General features: G+C 37.0%; 1 protein-coding gene across 1 annotated transcript; it reads left to right on the top strand.

The window, feature by feature from the left end:
• The first annotated feature begins 1,671 nt into the window (after positions 1–1,671).
• On the top strand, positions 1,672–21,071 carry LOC134671391 (zinc finger CCCH domain-containing protein 14). The gene is made up of 12 exons (XM_063529232.1): positions 1,672–1,895; positions 4,094–4,136; positions 4,400–4,567; positions 5,354–6,039; positions 11,060–11,265; positions 12,620–12,748; positions 13,992–14,124; positions 15,299–15,450; positions 16,498–16,629; positions 18,269–18,870; positions 19,836–19,991; positions 20,827–21,071. Exons 1-12 carry the CDS (start codon positions 1,857–1,859, stop codon positions 21,027–21,029), a joined length of 2,649 nt encoding a protein of 882 aa, XP_063385302.1. The 5' UTR covers positions 1,672–1,856; the 3' UTR covers positions 21,030–21,071.
• Positions 21,072–21,430: the final 359 nt, after the last annotated feature.

Here is a 21,430-nt window from a genome sequence, read left to right as displayed (position 1 = left end):
CGCTTTAAGATTTGTGCAAGAGTGTGAAGCGGGCTTTAGACTGACCAGCAAATACACGGCAGTAAAATTATGTGACAGCTTAAAACTGACAATTGACAAATATGTTTGGATACAATACTATAAGAAAAACTTTAAATCAAATAATCCATTGAATAGGAATAAATAAGTAAGAACATATTTTGTAACATAATATAAAATGTGCATAAGCGACGACTTTTTCGATATAATCATCCAGAGGCAAAACAAAAATAAATTATTAAGAACATTATTGTATGAACATAAACAAACCGAACTGTGTATTTATACGAATATCGACATCGATAACTTTTTTGATATGGTCCTCGCACTTGGCCGAATAGCGCAGCCGTACATGACTTTTACGCTAAGTAGATATCAACCTTATCTCATTTACATAAATTTGATTTTTGTACTAAACAATCCAAAAATCCTTGCGGAAACCGAAAATGCAAAAAATATTGAAATATTACTTGAAATAATACTTACCGATGATATGAAATGCCTCCATATCTAATATTTTTTATTCGGCTATTATTTTTACACTCCAAAATGGAGCAGCACGGCATATTCGTAATTATTTCTATTTTTTACTGGAATCGTTTTCACATCTGACATGTCAAAAGCGCCATACTGAACTGTCATATGACTGACAATAGTATGTGCTGAAAGTGAATGCAGCTAACCTTAATCTTGCCACACGCTATAGACGTACGTTTCACTTCTATTACTTCTTTGTTTTGTGAAAATTTATTTACATTTATACAGTCATATATAGGTATAGATGGTCAAGCAAATCTTGTCAGTAGAAAAAGGCGCGAAATTCAAATTTTCTATGAGACGCTATCCCTTCGCGCCTACATTTTTCAAATTTGCCGCCTTTTTCTACTGACAAGATCTGCTTGACCAAGTTATAGTATAAGTAGGTGCTCAGAATTGCATGATTGCTTGAAGTCATTTTTATAATCTCCCTTTCTGTAGTTTGTCAAAGGACTGTATCATTTCAATCATAGACAGAGAGAATTATACTATATTTGTCTTACACTAGTACTAGTACTAGCACCCAAAAGAAATGGATGAGTACAGTTTTGCTGGTTCTTACAGGGTTCTTACTGACTGACAAATTGGTTTGACCAACTATACTTGGTCTATAGGTATATAGCTATATATATCACTTGCATATTCGAGCGATAGAGAGGCAGATAATGTTTCGCGGTAGATCCTCTGGCATGTAATACTCGCGTATTGGTTGGTACAGTATCATTTAAACATTGACGCATATCGCAACAAATATTCCAAAACACAAACAAATGTATGCAGCAAAGAGAATATAACCACGTATGCAGTAATATTCTTGCACAGACTAACCGGCGGTTTTCTGGCATTTTCATGCATTTTTGTAAGCAATTTCTAAACGAAAACGAATTTGCTTTTTCTACTCCGATCCACGCAAGTTATAATTTTTTGGTATAAAAATAATAATTATAGCCAACTAATTATCAAAGGATTGCTACAATAACTTACTAATTATATCATTAACTATGCTTTTAGTAATATAAATTTTATTTATTTGCAGACAACCTTTCTTTGCCACGCTCACAGCTGCTATGAACAATAATACTAAGGGAAGGTAGTGATGTGCGGATTGGAACGTAGTTTTCGTCTGCAACAAAAGTGACAACTGAAGAAAAGAAATAATCCGTAAAATTAAATTACGGGCTGTAAATAGCTATTAATTGTAGATTTACAATGTCCTATTTAAAATATTAAAGTGTTAGTTAGTGTACTAAGTTTTAGTAAGAAGCGTTTATTGTGAAAGGACAGATTAACTCGGCATCGAAATGGACGTCGTCGGCAGTGAGATTGGCCAAAAGATGCGGGTAAATAGGCTCTGTTACATATTTTAACTGCTTGTAATAACTCCTTTCAGAGTATAAATCTTATTTGTAAACTATACTAACCCTTGTAACACTCTATTATCGTATACAAGTTACATTTCCCCTTGCACTTCATTGTCATCTGGTGGAGTGTAGCATAACCATACAATTTAAAATATAACTAACACGGCAGCATAGTTCCGCAGCGTGTTAGAATAACTGAACCCTAACGCCTAGAAATCTATTTAAACTTTAAAGCCTCAGATATCCTCACACTACCTGAATACAAATCTGGCAACTTAAAATATCAAGTTACTGATTACCTACCTCCACTTAGTAGAAGTTTTGTGTAATTAATTTATTAAAATGTACTTACTGTAAAAAATAGCTTGATCAATAACTGTTTCTTGTTATCATCCTGTCTGGCAGGGGAGAAGAAAAGACACTGTAGAAAACACAGAATACTGGCTACTGACTTGTTTCGATTAGATTAGTCCATGCATATATTGCATGTGCCCCTAGGGATCCTAGGCTCTAGAGCAAAAAGCTTATAATACTAAGCTTTTGCAGTTTTAAAAGGCCCAAAACTAGGTACCACAGAACTACATGTTTGGTGAAGACAAATTATTAGGGATGTACCGACTAGTCGCCGACTAGTCGGGAAAGCCGACTATCCGGCCACATTTGTAGTCGGCGATTAGTCGGCGACTAGTCGGCAAAAATGGCCGATTAGTCGGCACTTTATTAGTGAAAGAAAAACAGAAAAAAGAAACCATCAGTCAATATTTACCATATGTTTTATGCCCATTTTACCAAAATACCTATTCAGGGTGTGGAAAATTTTGTAAAGATAAAGATACAGATAAAAAAATAGTTTATTCAAGTAGGCATATTACAATGCGCTTATGAACGTCAAATAAACCTGACCTATTTATATAATTGACCGTTTAATCGTTATCGTATGGTAGTGGGCTGGTGTTTTCTTCTACAGGGCGATCTCAACTGATCCTCGTGTAATTTCATGGCAAAGTTCTATACTTAAAGGATTTTATTATAATTCAGTTTTTGTTTTTATTAATGTTATTCTATTAATGTTATTGCAAAATTTAGAGACTTATAAACAGGGCACGTTGCTCGTAAAGACGCTGACCACAGGGTATAGGTTCTTAACTGGCGACTACGTACGAGAAATACCTTTTGAAATACCTCCTACAAGTTGTACCTACTGACGGTCTGCTCAGGATCGCAAAATAAAAGAAAGACAGGAATTAAACGAGGATTCTTGTGATAGGTCTTTGAACCTGTAGAGAACACCTTTTAGCCAAGCTAATATATGAATAGCGCAACCAAAAGAGCAAAACTATTGTTTTTCACCTGAACTTATACGAAACTAATGATCTGGCCGACTAGCCGACCGACTAATCGGCCATTCGAGCGCCGATTAGTCGGCTAGTCGGCTAGTCGGCCAAATCAATAGTCGGTACATCACTACAAATTATACATGGTGGCTAAAAAATTACTGCATTCCCGTTGCCAGGGAGGTGTTGAAATTATACTGAGTAACTTTTACTATTTATGGGACCAACCCTGAAATCGCGAAAAAAGTTACCTGCCCCTATAAATGGACCAGCCAAAATGTATGAAACAGCCAAATTTTTCTTTTTCTCAAATTCGGGGTTGGTTCCATAGTAAAAGTTACTCAGTATAATCCCAAAACCTGTCAGGGGGCAATGGGAGTGCAATTATGTTTTAGCCACTCTGTATAAAAATCATGGTTGTAAAAACATTGGAAAGATGTAATATAAACCATGACCATAATTTATATGAAGAAGTTGTTTGATGAGACTAGAAATAAATATTTTGGGACGCCCATTAAGATTGGCCTTAAAGGTCATTAAGATTGTGTGAGAAGTTGCATACAAGTTATGCTACAGTGCATTATTAAATTAGTAACAAAATAAATCTAATTGCTACATGCAAAACAATGTTGGCTACCTCAACCTCATACTACATGGTGATCACACTGATGCGAACTGGCATGACAGCACTATGTGCGTATATAGCTATGTCCTGCACACAATGTGAAGACCACTTACGGCTGGTAACCAACTTGGTGAACAACCCAGTATGATTGCATCATATTATAAACAATCTTTAGTGTTAGAAGACATCACTTACATCTGATATATGTTTGATTTCAGTCTGCCATCAAGGCCAAACTCACTGAACTGGGCTGTTATGTTGGTAAGTGTAAATAACTGTTCACTTTTACTTTTGTTTATTTCAGAGTGCTCATATGGGGTGGCTCAAAAATATGTTGACAATAGTTTTGACTTCTAGATATTGTTGTTAAGTTTAACAAAATGTTTTGCATCTCTGTATCAAAGTTATTTTGAAAATGATGCTTATTGTTTTAGTTAATTGATTGTACTTTAATTTGTTTTATGACAATTTGTAAAGGTTTAAATTATTGTTAGGGTTTTTAAAGATATCTGACGTATTTACAGACGATGAGCTCCCAGACTACGTCATGGTCATGGTGGCTAACAAGCGCACGCGCGCTCAGATGGAGGATGACCTTCAGTTGTTTCTCGGGGACAACACTGAGCTGTTTGTCAACTGGTTGCATCAGGTGCTGAAGAAGTTGCAAGAGGTCACCGTTACAGCACCAATTAGTGAGTATTTGCCTATTTATGAATCTTTTTAACTTATGTACCTCCTTATGTACGAAATATCATTTGTTATTGCCAGTCGCTTTTCGGTGAAGGAAAAAAATTGTGAGGAAACCGGACTAATCCCAATAAGGCCTAGTTTCCCCTCTGGGTTTGAAGGTCAGATGGCAGTCACTTTCGTAAAAACTAGTGCATACGTCAAATCGTGGGATTAGTTGTCAAGCAGACCCCAAGCTCTCATGAGCTGTGGCAAAATGCTGGGATAACGCATGGAAGAAGGAGGAGTGAATCTTTTTAACATGTACTCACTGTACTCGGTAGAGCTGATTGTGAGCTTAAAATGGTAAGTCTCTATTGCTCAGTTGGCTGGTGTCTGGCAAGTTGGAGTCTCGCGAGGGAGTGAACTAGTCCATATTTCCTTCTAAAAATAGTAATTCCTTTGTTTGTAGTTGTTTGTATTTGTAGTTTAATAACTCGTTCTTGGACCAATGGTTTTTCTTGAAACTCATTGCCATATTAAGTTAAGGGCAATTTTTAAGAGTTAACTTAAATTTTTATTTCCACAAATTTTCATTTTTCATTTCAAATTACTTAAATATTTTTCTTTTAAATTTGTTTGTGGTCCCTGTTTGGGTAAAGGCCTGGTTTACTTAAATTATCCCTTAATATTTTTTTTTAATTCTTGCAATCATGTTTTAGAAGTATATGTACACTATTTTATTTGTTGGAAATTGTGTTGTCTTACTTACGTAGAAATAATAACAACAAGAAACAATTTATCAATTTCAGAAGTTGCAGAAACCGAGAAGATCAAAGACAGTTCATCATCAAAAGAAAAGAAATCTAAAGATAAAAAAGACAAGGATAAATCTAAAAAATCCGAGAGTTCTAAAAAGTCCAAAAAGAAGGACAAAGAAAAAATACACAAGAAAAAAGATAAAGATTCCAAAAAAGTTCATAAGAGCAAGAAGAAGAGTAAAAAGCATGAAATGATTAGGCCAAATGTACCACCTCTGCTCATGAACATAGAAAAAGAATCTGAACCATCCATTACTGATGTATTTGCTGGTCAGATCTTGAAGAACCATGGAATTACTTTAGAGACACCTAAAATAGACCCAAAAATAGATAAGAAGCCTTCTATACCAGAATTAAAACGACCAATATTACCCATTATAGATCCTGCTACTATAAGTTCTCAGCCGGAACCTTCTCAATCTAGTATGGAGAGTATTACCACAATCAGTGATCAAGAGATTGAGGAAGTGTCTCCGACTCCCACTCCTGCCATACCTACCGTACCAGCGCCAAGGGATGAACAAATTAAGGAAATGAATGAGATTGAAGCTAAGATCCAAGGCTTGAAGCAGAAATTAGCAGAGCAATTAGATTCCATGTCTGATGATGAGGATTTTCTGACCATAAGGACTGAAGCTGAGGAGTTGATGAATGACTTTGCTGAAGATGTATATCAGGTATGACATTCATTCATTAACCCTTTGCACACGACGCCTATCTCGAGAGCTTATCACCAGGGATCGGAAATTCGGATGCTTTTATACCTAAACACCGCGTTGTTGTTAAGTAGTATGGAGGCGGACTCAATTTAATTTTGCTAATAAACTTCCCGGGATTTCCCGGAATACCGGAAATTGGGATACATATACACATACGTATTCAAGTATTTAATAACATATTTTAGTTGTGTCGTTTTACAAAATAGTATGTGGTTTGTTTAACTACATAACAGTACCTACACTATTCTTTAACATCAAACTAAATATGTTAAGTTACATATTATTCTTATGAAAAATAATGGTACTAAAGTTAGTATTTTTGTTAAATCACTAAATTAAAACAAAATATACATAGTCATACAAAATTGAACATGTAATCAGCCTACAGCGACACACGTGGTATATTTACATTTCCGTCATTGTCTAATGTTTAGCAATTAGAAAAGGATGGCAATACAACAATTGCTTGAAAGCGGCGTCTTTCACTGTATGATAGGGTATTAGATAAGAATCCAGGTAGTTTTTAAGGGTTGGGTTACAGGTAAGAAGTACCTAGGAAGGTAGGAAGTTAATTAAATATATGTTATTGAAAAATTAAATGGATTTTATTTGTTTGTTCGAGATATAGAATACCTAATAAGAACATACAAAGTGTAACAAAAATAGTAGTCAATCGTTTTCTGATAAGAAAAGAATAATTAAGGAAACAGAAATTACATAAAAAAACATTGAAATGGGAAGATGTACCTTCCCCATACAAAAAAAATGTTTTTATATTTGAAAAGAGTTTCTCCTAATATTCCATAATCAAAACACGATACCTATTAGCCCTTAAAGGATTCATCACATTTTTTTTGTTACATCCTGTTTGTACTTATAACTGTTTTATTATGTTAACAAAATTGCTGTAAATAGTCATAAACTAAATATTTTTACAGTTATCAGTATTTCCTTTTATACAATCCCGGAATCCTGGAACTTAAATAATTAACATATTTTTAACCTTTTGAACGCCACAGACGGCAATTGACGTCAACGCAATATCGTGACAACGATGCCAAAGACGGCATTTGACGTCGATCGTTTTTTAATGAAAATCTACTGAAAAACACCCCACTTTTAGGTTGGCATTATTTATTCACAATACTAATGAATTTTATCCCCGTGGCGTCAGTGGCACGGCAAATGGATGCGCCGTTTGGCGTTCAAAAGGTTGAGAAGCCGACTCCATACTTGCTGGGATTTTTCCGGGAATTCGCTAATTGTAGGTATAAAAGCATCCGAATTTCCGATTCCTGCTTATCACGAGCTCTTTCGATCCTAATACAAGAAAAAAGTGTCCTCAAAATTACATAAAAACATTTTTTGTTCGTTTTGTTACGGTTATAAAAAATTCATCAAAAATTTTTTGTCAGTAAAAAAGCTTCTGCTTCTGGGTAGAAATAATATAAAAAATTCCAAATTTGGTTATAACTTTCAATAGAAATGCCCATTATATTACTTAGTAGGATCAGGGGGGTGTCACTACGCAGTTTAGGTACATTTGGCCGGCGCGCGGCGTATGGCAGTGGGCTGCCGCGCGCCGCTCGGCTCGCATGATAGTCGTGTCACGTGGCGCTCGCACAAAATTGAAAATACACAATGACTTCGAAACCTATATCTCGATCTAATCGGTATAAAATATATTGTTCTGTTTACGGATGTCTGAAGAACAAGAAAGCAGAAATAACATTTTATTAAATTCCGGACGATATTGAAAGATGAATTTAAACTTTAAAACATAACATAAATACTAAGTAATCAAATTCGATAACTAATTCGTTTTGTTTGCATAAAACTAAAGCGGTTTAGACCAATTTAAAATGATTATTGGTCGCCCAGAAACAATATTAGGAACTGACCGACATATTTTCAAAGGAATGCTGTGGCATACTTAACTACCCTATTCCGTAAGAATCAGACATACTATCTCCGGATAAAAAAATTATGTTTACAGAATCAACGTTTGTAATTCCTACATATTAATCTTAATAATAATAAATTGGTAGGTATAGGTACAAAAACTTGTCAAGTTTCAACCCTGTGCCGACACTCACAGCTCGGCCATAAAACTGCGGCGCGCAAGGAAGATTCACGGTTCGTGCGCGGTTACGTAGGTATATAAGTTTCAATTTTGCTTGCAGGCGGCGAGAATAGGTACAATTTTATACCTAAATGTGACTTTTGTGACCGAGTGAATGTTCTGTACGGTAGTACTATTAGTTATTCTGTGGTAGGATATAAAGTTATCCTAGGAATGTCTGCATTGGTAATTTGTACTTAGTGTACCTAGGTAACTAGGTATACTGTGACTATCAATTTGTTTAGGTTTCACTTTATGGTTAGTAATCGCGCAAAGCATGAAATTGCACTATCCGCTTCGTCTCACCTCGCACAGTGTTTCGTCTAGAACAAGCTAGGTGGACAAAAGTCGTTATCAAATTATCTCTAATGAGTCATTAGATATGATAAACAACATGTTGAAACCCCCAAACCCATTAATAGATTATGTCTAACTTTCTAATTTTATGAGCCATAGGGTGCAGAAGTCAGCTAATGAGGTAAGTGCAATTGCACAATTTAATCAGTTGCAATTTTGTGATGCGTTCAACGACATCTCTTACAAGTAAAACGTTATTTTATGAAAAGGTTTGGTGATAGATCTTATAACTGAAGGTAAGCACTTTATATTTTTCATAAAAACATGTTCATATCAGTTGTAATAATGCTCGTATAGAGCAATAAATATGCACTTAAAAACGTGGTGAGATTTTCTTCATTTTAGAACTTTGATAGACTAGCAAATACTTGACACCGCTTGACACCGGTCTAGATTTTTGATATTATTTACTTGCATAATTCTATTTTATGATGGTGTATATTTCATTTTGCATAAATTTGCATAACATTTTTTTTTCATTTTTTTTGCAGAACACGTTCTCTCTATTTTAAGGAAGGGGTTTTTGAAGAATGGACAAATAAGGGGAAAAACGACTAAAATTTCCACCTTTATCAGTTTATATTGGTAAAATATGAGTTACGAGATTTCAAAGAAGAGTCTGAGAGACGGTTAAAAAATATTTTAACCAGTTATTCATCAAAACTGAATACCAAGTGGAATAGTGCGTCAAGATTTAAAGAAGCAATTTGTGAAAAAGTTTAAAAGTGGTATGGATGGCCAAAATATAGAATTACGAGTGTACATAACTAGACCAAGTGCATCAACGTCGTCTGAAAATGTTAATCCTGCAGGAAGACCCAAATTAAACTTCAAAAGTTCCCCTTTTAAAACGGAAAAAACGCTGAGTTAAAGATCTGGTACAATTACGTACCTATTTTTTAACTGCTGCCGAAATCCCGATTGATTCGTGATCGGCAGCAAATAAAACACGGCAAAAATGTTAAAAAATATTAGAGAAAGTCCACATAAGCCAACGTAGTCTTGTTCTTACGACAGCAGTAGGTACTTCAATGAATTCTAGGCAGCTAAGTGTTAATGAGGCATTAGCATATTATATTGAGTCAAAATCGACAAATACAAACTTACAAGCAGACTAAAATGTGGTCAATGAAGGCTGATTATCATAAATATTCATCATATGATTATTTGCCCAATGCAAAAGGTACAAGCGTGTTATTTCCTTCAGAAGAACTTTAAAAAACTTACGCAAAACAAGGAAAACAATTATTATTCTGATATAATACATGAGTTAGAACAGATTATAAGTTATTAATAATTAACAAATTAATTATTAATAATAAGTTAAGTTTTAATTAATTTTCTATATTACATTTTTATTTTTTTGTATATTTTAAAGTAAATACTATGAAAATAATGTATCTAATGAACTGTAAAATTTTGTTTATTATTGTGTTAATAATTTATTTGCAAAAAAATATATAATTAATTTAAATATATATTTTATTTTAATTTTTTTACTTTTTTTCATGGTATTTTAAAATTTTTAGTAAATTATATTTAATTAAGCAATACTAACCATAATACTACCCAAAAACACAAAAAAATAATTTTGTCCACCTAGCTTGTTCTAGACGAAACACTGTGCCTCGCCCGTAGAAATCAAAAGCTAATTTACTTCTCTTCCGTGAAAATCCAGTCATGGTTTCTTTATTTGTCTTGAAATCTTTGGTTTATTTTTATGGGTACAACCGATTTCTTGAAAATGACTGGACCATTTTGTTATTTTTTTTTCGTGTGATACTTCACAGTTGATACCATTGCCATCTCAGGATCTGATGATGGGAGCCTGGAGAAATCGAGGGAACTCTTGAAATATCTTAGATACAGTCAGCGTCATACTATTATAGTACGTAGCATCCAAAGTATTCGAATACGCCATACATATAATATGGTGTACCGAACTATTTGAATACTTTAGATGCTTACTATACGACGCTGACTGTACACCCATAGAGATTTGAGTAGGTACTCGACATACTTAGTGACTCTGTGGGCTGTAGACTTCGCGAACCCCCATAGCTCCGCCATTTTAAAAATTCCAAAAACTGAATCGTTAAAAAATCGAACCTACTCATCAAATTTCACGAGAATCGGTTGAAAATTGCGACCTGTAGACCAGAACATCCGGACATACGAAAGAATTTTTGCCCAACTGACACGGAGACCTTCGTTTTCACTCGGTTAATTAACATGTGCATTTGTGATCAGAAGTGGCGTTTGGTAAAAGACTAAACAATGATGGCATTTTACTGGCCCAATGTTCTATTTTTCACTAGGTTCTATGTTTCACTTTTATCGAACTGAAATTTGAACATTGTCATAATGACATTAAGTCGAATTTCAATTATCTGGAAAATGTAACATAGAACCCTGTAATATTGGGCCAGCGATGTGTAATAATTGTAAGTCAGTTTTTTCCTATTAAAGATAGTAACTTTCTTTTAAACTTTGTTACAGGAAATATCTCAAGCGGCGCCCCGCGCCCCCGCCACCCCTCCCCTCTCCCTCAAGTCCCCCTCCCCCTCCCCCGCCCCCTCGCCTAAAGCGCCCCCCAAAGAGGTAGAAACCCTCCCCCAGATAGAACTCAAGCTGCCCAAGAGACCGGTGAGAGAGAGGCTCGGTGCGAGACAGGAGAAAGTTGAGAAGGCAGATAGTCCAGAAAGGTTGTTAATTACGCATTAAGGTAGTAAGGAGAGTGGTGTACTCGTACTATACTTATTTATTTATTAATAAGGTTTTAATTTTTGTAGGTGATATTACTTTACAAAATGTGCCATTTTCAAACAAGATCTCTTGTTGGCAAGTAGAGATGTGGCGAATCTTACTAAAAGGAATTTGAACCGTCTATAGACTCTATAGTAATCGTCGAGCAGTAGTTAATTATTCTGTCGCGACTTCACTGCGTCACTTCCGCTATACATCTCAAAATGAACCGTATACGCTACTCATAAGGTTTAGAATGGCTCGAGATGGGATTTATAGGTACCTAGTTGCTTTTCGATGCTTTTCAATGCAAGCTTAACCAACTTCAAAAAGGAGGAGGGTCTAAATTACGCCCGGATAGGTATATTTTTAAGCATGGTTTCCGATTTATCGAAGACGGCTGGACCGATTTCAAAATAATATTTTTTATTATTATAAAGTGTAGTTGGTTCCATTATCATCACGCCAAGTTTTTATTTCTAGGAAAATCATGGGAGCCCTTCAAATAGTATAGTATCACCTACATCTAGGTATTTCTTAGTAACTAGTGCATTTGTAATAGGGTATTTTCCTACTAGTCAAATCAGTTACTTTTTTAGAACTGTCAAAACGATTTGATGGAATTTATATGAAACATTACATCGTGACGTCACGGTTAACTCGCCTACTATTTATACTTCTATCCGATTTATTAAATAGATCTTGTGTTTAAAAATAACTGTGTTTTTCTAATAATTATCTGGTGCTTTATTTCATACATAGTGTAAAATAATTTATTTTAAATACAGTATAATACCCTATTGGAAACCAACATTTGTGAAGTAGGTAGAACTGGTTATTATTATTATTATTGTGGTGTTGTGGGCCTTTGAGTGTCGCATCGACCAGCATTGATCTATTGTGACGGCCCTTTAAAGTTCATTACTAATGCCCGTTGCATCCAGAAAGTTCCAGATTCTTTGGGCCGTAATGTTCTCTACCTCATAGGGTTGCACTACGTGTCGCCCTAGGTAGGTACTTCTTTTTGACATTAGTGGTCCACAAGAGCAGAGAATATGCATTGCAGTCTCCTCTGACTCCTGACAGAACCTGCATGTCGCATCTTGTTTCTTCCCAATTTGAAACATATGTTTATTCAACTTACAGTGTCCAGTCAGTATTCTGGTCACCGCGCAGGTTTTGTGCCTTTTGAGTCCTAAAAGCTCCTTAGCAGTTCTGCTGTAGAACTGGTTACCACAAAGTTATGGCATTACTACTGTTTTCTAAAGTCGATTATTTTTTCGTTTAAGATTATTTTAGAACAAATCATTTCAGATTCACGCCCGACAGAGAGCCGGAGCCAAAGAAGGCACGGAGCCGCTTAGACGAGCCGCCGGAAAAGCAGCGCAAGCATGATGATGATGATGATAAGCATGACACCAGCTCTAAAAGGATTTCGTCCAAGTAAGCTGATCAATCTCCTTCATTGTTCTAAGGCAGTATAAAAAAATTGCCAGTTGAATTTTAAATTAATTGTAAAGGAAATATGGTTGGATTTCTCTTGTTTTCAAATAGAACGAAACAAAAAAGAAGCCACTCCGTTCAATTTGAAAATAAGTTAAATTACATTATAGTTATTCACGATACAAGTGCGGAAAAGAGGAAATTCGAAACGAGTGGTGGTAAATTAAAACACGACCGAAGGGAGTGTTTCAAATCTTCACGAGTCGCGAATTACCTATTCTCACGTGTATTGTACAACGTTTTACAGTACATATGGCCCTTTAAACTTTTGACATACGTACGAAAAGTGCTATTTTACGCACTAGTGCGGGAAATAGGACCATATGTACTGTAAAAGTTATTAGTATTACGCGTATTAGGACCGTGGCCTTATACCCTCGGTATAGTTAAGATACTGGATGCATATGCCTACTAACCTTTGTATTTGAGATGTATTGAAAAGATTGCATTTTTGTTTCTAAATATAATTCAAAATTACTCCTTTTGATGAAAGAGACACGGCGATATTTATAGTTACTCGCCCAGCGGTGAGCTATAAATATCGCCGTGTCTCTTTTATTTACACGGGAGTGCTTATCTTTTGTTCGTGTTTATAGCCGATAGCTCATAGCTTACTAGCTCGCGGTGGGACCAGTGCCTTATCCGTGCAATCAATATCTTATCATGGATTCGTGTCCTATGTGCGACCGGTTTAACTTGAATCAGGCGTGGCTCACTCCGCGATTTCGTCGCTTTGCTACAGGTAGCTAAAACTACATCCGTTCGACCCCAATTTTGGGGTTTGCCATAAGCCGCGCGTGGCGCTGTCGCCACCTAGCGGCCATATCTGTGCTGATCGTGACAGACGCGTTTTGTTAGAGAGTGAGTCTTCTGTACCTAGTACTATTATTTATTCTGTGGTTTTGTATTTATATCGGAGTATCGTTAATAATGGCGTATCTTATCATGTATGTGTGGCGTATGTTATGTCCTATGTGCGACCGGTTTAGGGCCCCCCCACATCTAGCGTCTTTCGAGCGTCGGCGTCTACAACTGTATGGCCGCGCTCGACGCAACGTCCACGCAACGTCGACGCAACTGCGCAGCGACGTCATTTTCCATAGCGCTGACCAGACGCCGACAGACGCTGACGCTCGAAAGACGCTAGATGTGGGGGGGCCCTTAAATGTAATATTTGTTGCAGAGTGGCGGTGCTAGAGCGCGCGCCGCGAGTGTGCGCGAGCGTGGTGCTGGTGCGGCCGCGGCCGCGCGCGCCGGCGCCCAGCAACAGCTTACTGCTGCGCGCCGTCGCCGACGCACACAAGAGCCTGCTCAATGTGAGTCCTCCTTCCCAGGTTACCATCCCATACAAATCGTTTATTGACCAAATATTTTTTGCAATTGACATCACAGAACTTAGCACTAACTTAACAAAAAATTAGATTTTACTATAACTCTTTTCGTCCTGGTGGTCATCTATACCAACCACCTATTTACAGACATCCCCTTCAAAATTGAGTAAAAAGTGTTTTCCCTTATTTTAAGTCGTCATAAGCCATACACTACTGCACGCTTTTATTACTAAAAATTTTATAATTAATAAAAATTTGTGACACAAAGGGTTAAACTAATATCCTCCATCGGCCCCAAACTAGGCGCAGCCTGTATCTCGGGAACCGGAATAATAGATTTTACCGCAATCCGGTCATTCTAACGTTTACAGCCATAGTTCAAATTAGGCCTAGATGAAATAACGCCAAGAACACTAAATTCCAAACCCTCACCTTACATGGCGACCTTACCGGGATATGAAAATGTTTTATTTTACATTTTTAGCCCTTATGAATTTCCCGATCAATAACAGCGTAGCGTATGCATTAACATTACTTAATTACTTCATTAATTGTCTACTTGAGTCATATTTTAATTAATTGATATAAGAGCTATTGGATAAAATTGAAATATTATATGATAGCATTGCTATGTAAGATGAGGATTTAAATAAATATTATAGGACATTCTTACACAGATTGACTAAGTCCCACAGTAAGCTCAAGAAAGCTTTGGTTTAGTTTTGGTTTGGAAAGATTTGGTTTAATAGAAAATAATATTTTATTACTGCACTATTAAATGGCACTAATATACATCATATGAGCTGCATAAATCTATTATACACCGGGTCTCTATTGTTTCCCAAATAGTTTTAAGTATTGTTTGTCCGAATTTTCGTTAGTCATAATTGGTTTTTCTCAGAAACGCGTAACTTTTCAGGATTGCCATAAAACAAACCTAACCTAACCTAACCTATCTATAGAATAACCTTAGGAAAATCCTGAAAAGTGAACGGTTTCAGTTTTATGACTAACGATAATATGACAAACAATACATTATGACTTAAAACTTTATGGGAAACAAAGGGACCCCTTATACACCACATGAAAGTGCGTAAACACTTCAACAGTGGACGTCCTGCTGATATGATATCCATCATCTATTCATCTCTTGTTGCAGATACCGCCAAAAGTAGAAGCAGAGCCGGCGAAAGTGAAACGAGCCCTCGTAAAGCCGATGCGACGATGTGTCGATGCTCAGAAAATAGTCATACAAGTGCACGCTGATAATCACACCGAAGCGACCAACAAGACGGACAGCGAGAAACAAAAGTAAGTTTTCACACACACACACGCACACGCGCGCACACGCACACGCACACACACACACACACAGACACACACACACACACACACACACACACACACACACACACACACACACACACACACACAGGGCTCTAACGCTCTCCACGGCCGATTCGGCCACGGCGGCTGCTATCAACTCCGTTGCCGTCTCTGGTGTGCTCGCAAGTCGCTGACGTAGCCGATCTTGTTACTAAAAGTTCGCGACATTATAATGTATTGCCGCAGGTGGTCTGGCTTTTACTTCGTCGCGCTTGGCATCCATCTCTAAGCGCCGTCGCTATTCAAAATCAGTTACGTTGGCATTTATTGCTGCCCGCGCGCCATTCCGTCCGTATGTCCTGCTGCTCCTATCGCGAGGGCTCTATACGACATGCTAGAGCTCTCTAGGGACCGTGTAAACTGTAGGAGTCCACACAGACACTCCATATTTATAAGCGAGAAATTTCTAAATGTAAGATTCCGGTTCGGGCCACAAAATGTGCAAGAGAGCACGCGTGAACAGTAGGGGGCAGCATCTGCTTTGGTGTAGTTTCGATATTAAGTTTTAACTTTTCGATTTATACCACAAGGTGACAAGCCGTTCAACATGCACAGTGTGATCGCAGATCAACACGCAGATTGATTACTAACCAGAATAAAATTAACAATATTCGACTTAGGGCCACTTGCACCATCCCACTAACCCGGGGTTAACCGGTTAAACCTGGAGTTACCACGATTACCAATAGGTACAATTTGACACTGGGTTAACGGTTTAACCGGTTAACCCCGGGTTAGTGGAATGGTGCAAGTGGCGCTTAGTATGTAACAAATGATCAATTGTCTTTGTATCGTCGCTTAAATGGGCAGAACGGCATTGTCAACCTCGTATGCCTAATCCTCGTAGAAGAAGCCGGAAAAAATAAGGGAGTACTTATTTTTTCCGGCTTCTTCTAAATATAAAATATAATTTTACTTTTTCCCTTCACATCGAGGTTGGTCACTAGCCTATAATTTTATCATGTGTCACAGATCGCCCCTCGAGAAAGATGATTTCTCGCCAGCTTTATTTACCAAGAAGATCGTCAATACCGACTACGTGCCGCCGCGCAAGGATCCACGGACGTCCAGTGTGCGAGACGATACCCTAGTCATAGAAACACTGTAAGTTTATGACACAGTTTATTGTTTTTTTTTTTGTATTTAATGACATAGAACGTCGTAGCCGTCATGTCATATGAAATCAAAAGCCTTTTCAAGGTGTCATAAGGGGTTTACCCTTGAATTGCCGACAGACATTTCATCGAATGTTATTTCGAAGACAACGTTTCAAGTATTTTCATTTCATCGACAAGTTATTGCGTCGAAGAATCGATACTAGTAAATTTAAATCGGGGACTTTTAATTGGTACTTGAGTTATTTTGTATATTGTTTATATCGTGGTATTTCTTTACGGGTTTTCTTATTTCATTTTGTATTGTATTTCATACAATTTATTACGCGTAAAGTGACTTCAATTTGTAATATTTCGTTATCGAAATTAAACGCAGTCATGTCAGTCGGCTCACTCTGCGCGATTATAGCTATGTTATGTGGGTAGTTTAAGATATAAAATTGTTTATCTGGACAGACATAATTTTGAGAAAGCGGTAATTTTAAGTTTGCATTCTAATTTTGAAGATAATTATAATTTTACAAGGCTGCCATTTTCATTTTGGGCAAATTATAAATAAGTTGGTAGCAATAATTTAAGCCGTTCATTTCTGTGTAGGGTCGCAGTTCTAACCTAACCTAAACCTACTTTGAAAGCCGTTCGTTTATGTGTGGGGTCGCAATTCTAACCTAACCTAAACCTACTTTAAAAACCGTTCGATTCTGTGTGGGGTTGCAGTTCTAACCTAACCTAAACCTACTTTGAAAGCCGTTCGTTTATGTGTGGGGTCGCAATTCTAACCTAACCTAAACCTACTTTAAAAACTGTTCGATTCTGTGTGGGGTCGCAGTTCTAACCTAACCTAAACCTACTTTGAAAGCCGTTCGTCTCTGCGTGGGGTCGCAGTTCTAACCTAACCTAAACCGACTTTGATAGCCGTTCGTTTCTGTGTGGGGCGCAGTTCTAACCTAACCTAAATCTAAAATTCTTACAACAGAAAAATGTATAAATGTATAGTACGACATATAAAATTAAAAATGTATTAAAGTAATACGTCGAACAAATGAATTGCAATGTTTAGTAGTTGTGCCAATTAAAATAATTTGAAACGAATTAGCGATTAAGTAATATTCGTTGTATAGTATTTCTACGCAGTAATAAAAATTGAAGTAAATAGTATATGAAACAAAATAACGCCAAACAATATTACTAGTACTAACGTTTCGATGAATCGTTGTCGATGAAATAATATTCGATGAAAAGATTGTCGGCAAAACAAGGGTACACCGTCATAAGGACATAAAAATATGTCACCCCACTCCCCTTTCTTTAATAGGGTATTTGACTGCTAGTCAAATCAGTTTCTTTTTTCGAACTGTCAAAACGATATGGAATTTATAGTTTTATACGGGTTTTAAAATAGAAATTGAGACTAAAAATAACCGCTGTCTACGTTTCTTTATTTATCTTCTGGTGCTTTATTTCTTGCATGGTGTAAAATAATTTATTTTAAATACAGTCAAATACCCTATTGTTAAGGGCATTAACATACCTATTTTATATGTTTTGTGATTCCTACTTTATAAAAAACATTTTCTCAAGCAATTTGTTGTCATCTTCCTAAACTATCATATTTTATTTGTTTACAGAAATATCCACAACCCAACAGTGGACAAACAAAAAGACACACAATTTATTGTAACCATGGACGGATATGATCCTAACGTGTTCCTCGCTAAGAAACTATTGACCGAAGGTCTCTTAGACGATGATGACAAAAACAAAACACCTACTGACACTGACTCAAATACTAAAGAAAAGCATGATAAAGATAATAAAGAAAAAGTTGAAGAAAGAACAGAAACAATTAAGAATAAAGAAGCAGTAAAAGAATCCGAAAGAAAAGATCTACCAATAGACACTAAGGTAGCAAAACATAACAAGAAAGATTCAAAAGATAAAGAAGTAACAACAAGTGCAGTTCAGAAAAAGCGTTTAAGTGATACTAGCGAAGAGAGTGACACACAAGTTATTATTAACCCAGAGACAGAAAACAATACCGAAACGGAACAAGAAAAACTAGAAGTGTCGCCGACTGTTAGAAAGAGGAAGAAGTCCCCGATAGTGTTTGATGTGGAAAAGAAAGAGAAGAAGGAGAGAGCGAGAGAGAGGACGGAGAGCGCTGGTAGTGATAATCACGTTACGGTGACAACGACCACTAATACACACAAATATGACTCAGTTCCTTCGTGTAAGTACCAAGAAAAATGTGCTTAAAACCTCAGGTTCTTATGCTTTTACTGTTATTAAAGTAGGCTGTGCTTTTATCTTTTTAACCACTTGTTCATAAATGCGCTACAAATCTCAATTAGCTAATAATCGTTTGTCTTTATCTGTCATTTTGACTTAATGTATTTGTAAGAAAGGGATAAAATATAATTTAACTAAATCAGGCCCGTGAAGTTTTATGAATAAGGCGGTTAAACCTTCCTTCCATACCAATACAATCCACAGTCAAAGGAATTTGAACCTTCTTTGTACGAACTAAATTACTATACACCGTGTTTTTTTTTATTTCCGTTAATTTCAAGGGTGCATCCCTGAGCTTAAATCAAGTAACTTTCTCAAAGACACCGATATTCTAATTAACTCCATTTCGGAGATAATCAATAATTTTTTTTTTCCTATAAGGCCTCTACAAGCGTGTACACTTGCCTTAGGGCTGGTTTACATATTGATTAGTGTTTAGAATGAGTTCATACATTTGCTACTAAACTTAAGTACAATCTCGGTCGATCGATGTTCGAAATGACATTGATATGTCAAAGGTTTCAATTGTTTGGTTGAGTTAAATGTAATGCCCGTGTTATAACAACGCTATATGCTACATTTAATTACTTTTTAAACTTAATTTTTCTTTTTTAAACCAAAAAAAAATTTTTTTTTTTTAAATTAACTATGCCATTTAGTTATCTTAAATGTACTTAACCATACCCCGCAGTTAACGGAATTCAATAAAAACACGGTGTATTTTCATGTATCTTAGGGTGGTATTCTACCTGTCCAATGCGCATTGCGTCTCAGTCTCTCATTGGGCAAAATGTGAGACAAAACACACATTGTACATTGAAACTGGACAGGTGGAATACCACCCTTATCACTACATATTAGGTCAGATTAATCTGAAACGATATTCTGACGTTTTTACATTTTCAGTGTCAGCGGCGGAACGCGCCGTGGTGCCGTGCCGCGCGTTCCCCGCGTGCCGCTACGGCAGCGCGTGCGCCTTCCTCCACCCGCGCTGCAAGTTCGCGGCCGCCTGCACCCGCCGGGACTGCGTCTACACTCACACGCAGCCGCCCAAGCTCGTCGGTGAGTCCTGTCTCTCTACAGTCACCTGCAATAATATGTTACTTCTTTTAGAGACTTTTATTGCTGATAAAATGAACTTTTTAGAAACCAAATAATTAAAAAATCCGTTGTTTTTTTCTTTCAGCACCAACGGTATTTCTTGTGTTTTGATTTGGTTATTGTAAAATATTTGCCCAAACTGTTAACTGACAATTCGTAAACCTTATTACAAAAGGCATAAGGTCCACCGATGGACAGTTGAGAATGTTGCTGTTTGTACAAACGGGAGAACCTCAAAAAGTGCTCTGACTTGACGAGAACATAAGCATCGGGGCTAGTACAGCCTGGCAAAAGAGTAGAAATTAAAAAGTGGCAACACTGTAGTGTCCGTTTCCAATCATAAAAGAACGGGACGACACTACTGTGCTGCCACTTTTTTAGGGTTCCGTACCCAAAGGGTAAAACGGGACCCTATTACTAAGACTTCGCTGTCCGTCCGTCCGTCCGTCCGTCTGTCCGTCTGTCTGTCACCAGGCTGTATCTCACGAACCGTGATAGCTAGACAGTTGAAATTTTCACAGATGATGTATTTCTGTTGCCGCTATAACAACAAATACTAAAAACAGAATAAAATAAAGATTTAAGTGGGACTCCCATACAGCAAACGTGATTGTTGACCAAAGTTAAGCAACGTCGGGCGTGGTCAGTACTTGGATGGGTGACCGTTTTATTTTTCCATTTTTTTGCCGTTTTTTTTTTGCTTTATGGTACGGAACCCTTCGTGCGCGAGTCCGACTCGCACTTGCCCGGTTTTAATTATATAAATACAATTTTAACTCCACAATTTTGTCCCCAGCATCCCACGTAGTCCCAGCAGCGAGTTTCAAGACCATCCAGCCTTCAGCCCTGCCCACGATTTGCAAGTTCTACCCCAACTGCGTCAACCCTGTATGCCACTTCGCGCACCCAAAGCCTTGTCGGTACGGGAAGGGGTGCTTGAATAAGGCGGAGTGCAACTTCTATCATCCTGACTCTAATAAGTGGAGATATCCAGTATAGTCACGTAGATTTAGTCAAAATATGAAATTATTCTAATTAAAACTGTTGTTTTATTCAACCAACACATACAGAAGGCGATTTTTGAATTTCGATCGATCGATTTCGTCACTCAAAAACCGGCGGAAAACGGCAAAATGCTTATTTTTGCATTACGAGAAATAGAAATTAGGAATCTAGTGGTATTGACCATTCGACTTCAATTTCTATTAGTAGAATTTAAATGCATAGTAGTGGAGATATTATTGAACGAAATAAGCAAAAATCGGCCCCCAGGCCAGAGTAATATACGTAAAGAAAGAGACCATACATCAGTTTTCTAACCAAAAAGCAAGTTATATCGTAGTCGCCGTCTAACGTCAAGTACTGGAACTATCAGTACCCATACTTGACACCAGATGTCA

The sequence above is a fragment of the Cydia fagiglandana genome, chromosome 15 (genome assembly GCF_963556715.1).
Source record: "Cydia fagiglandana chromosome 15, ilCydFagi1.1, whole genome shotgun sequence".
Classification (NCBI taxonomy): domain Eukaryota; kingdom Metazoa; phylum Arthropoda; class Insecta; order Lepidoptera; family Tortricidae; genus Cydia; species Cydia fagiglandana.
This window is presented reverse-complemented; position numbering and strand designations above follow the sequence as displayed.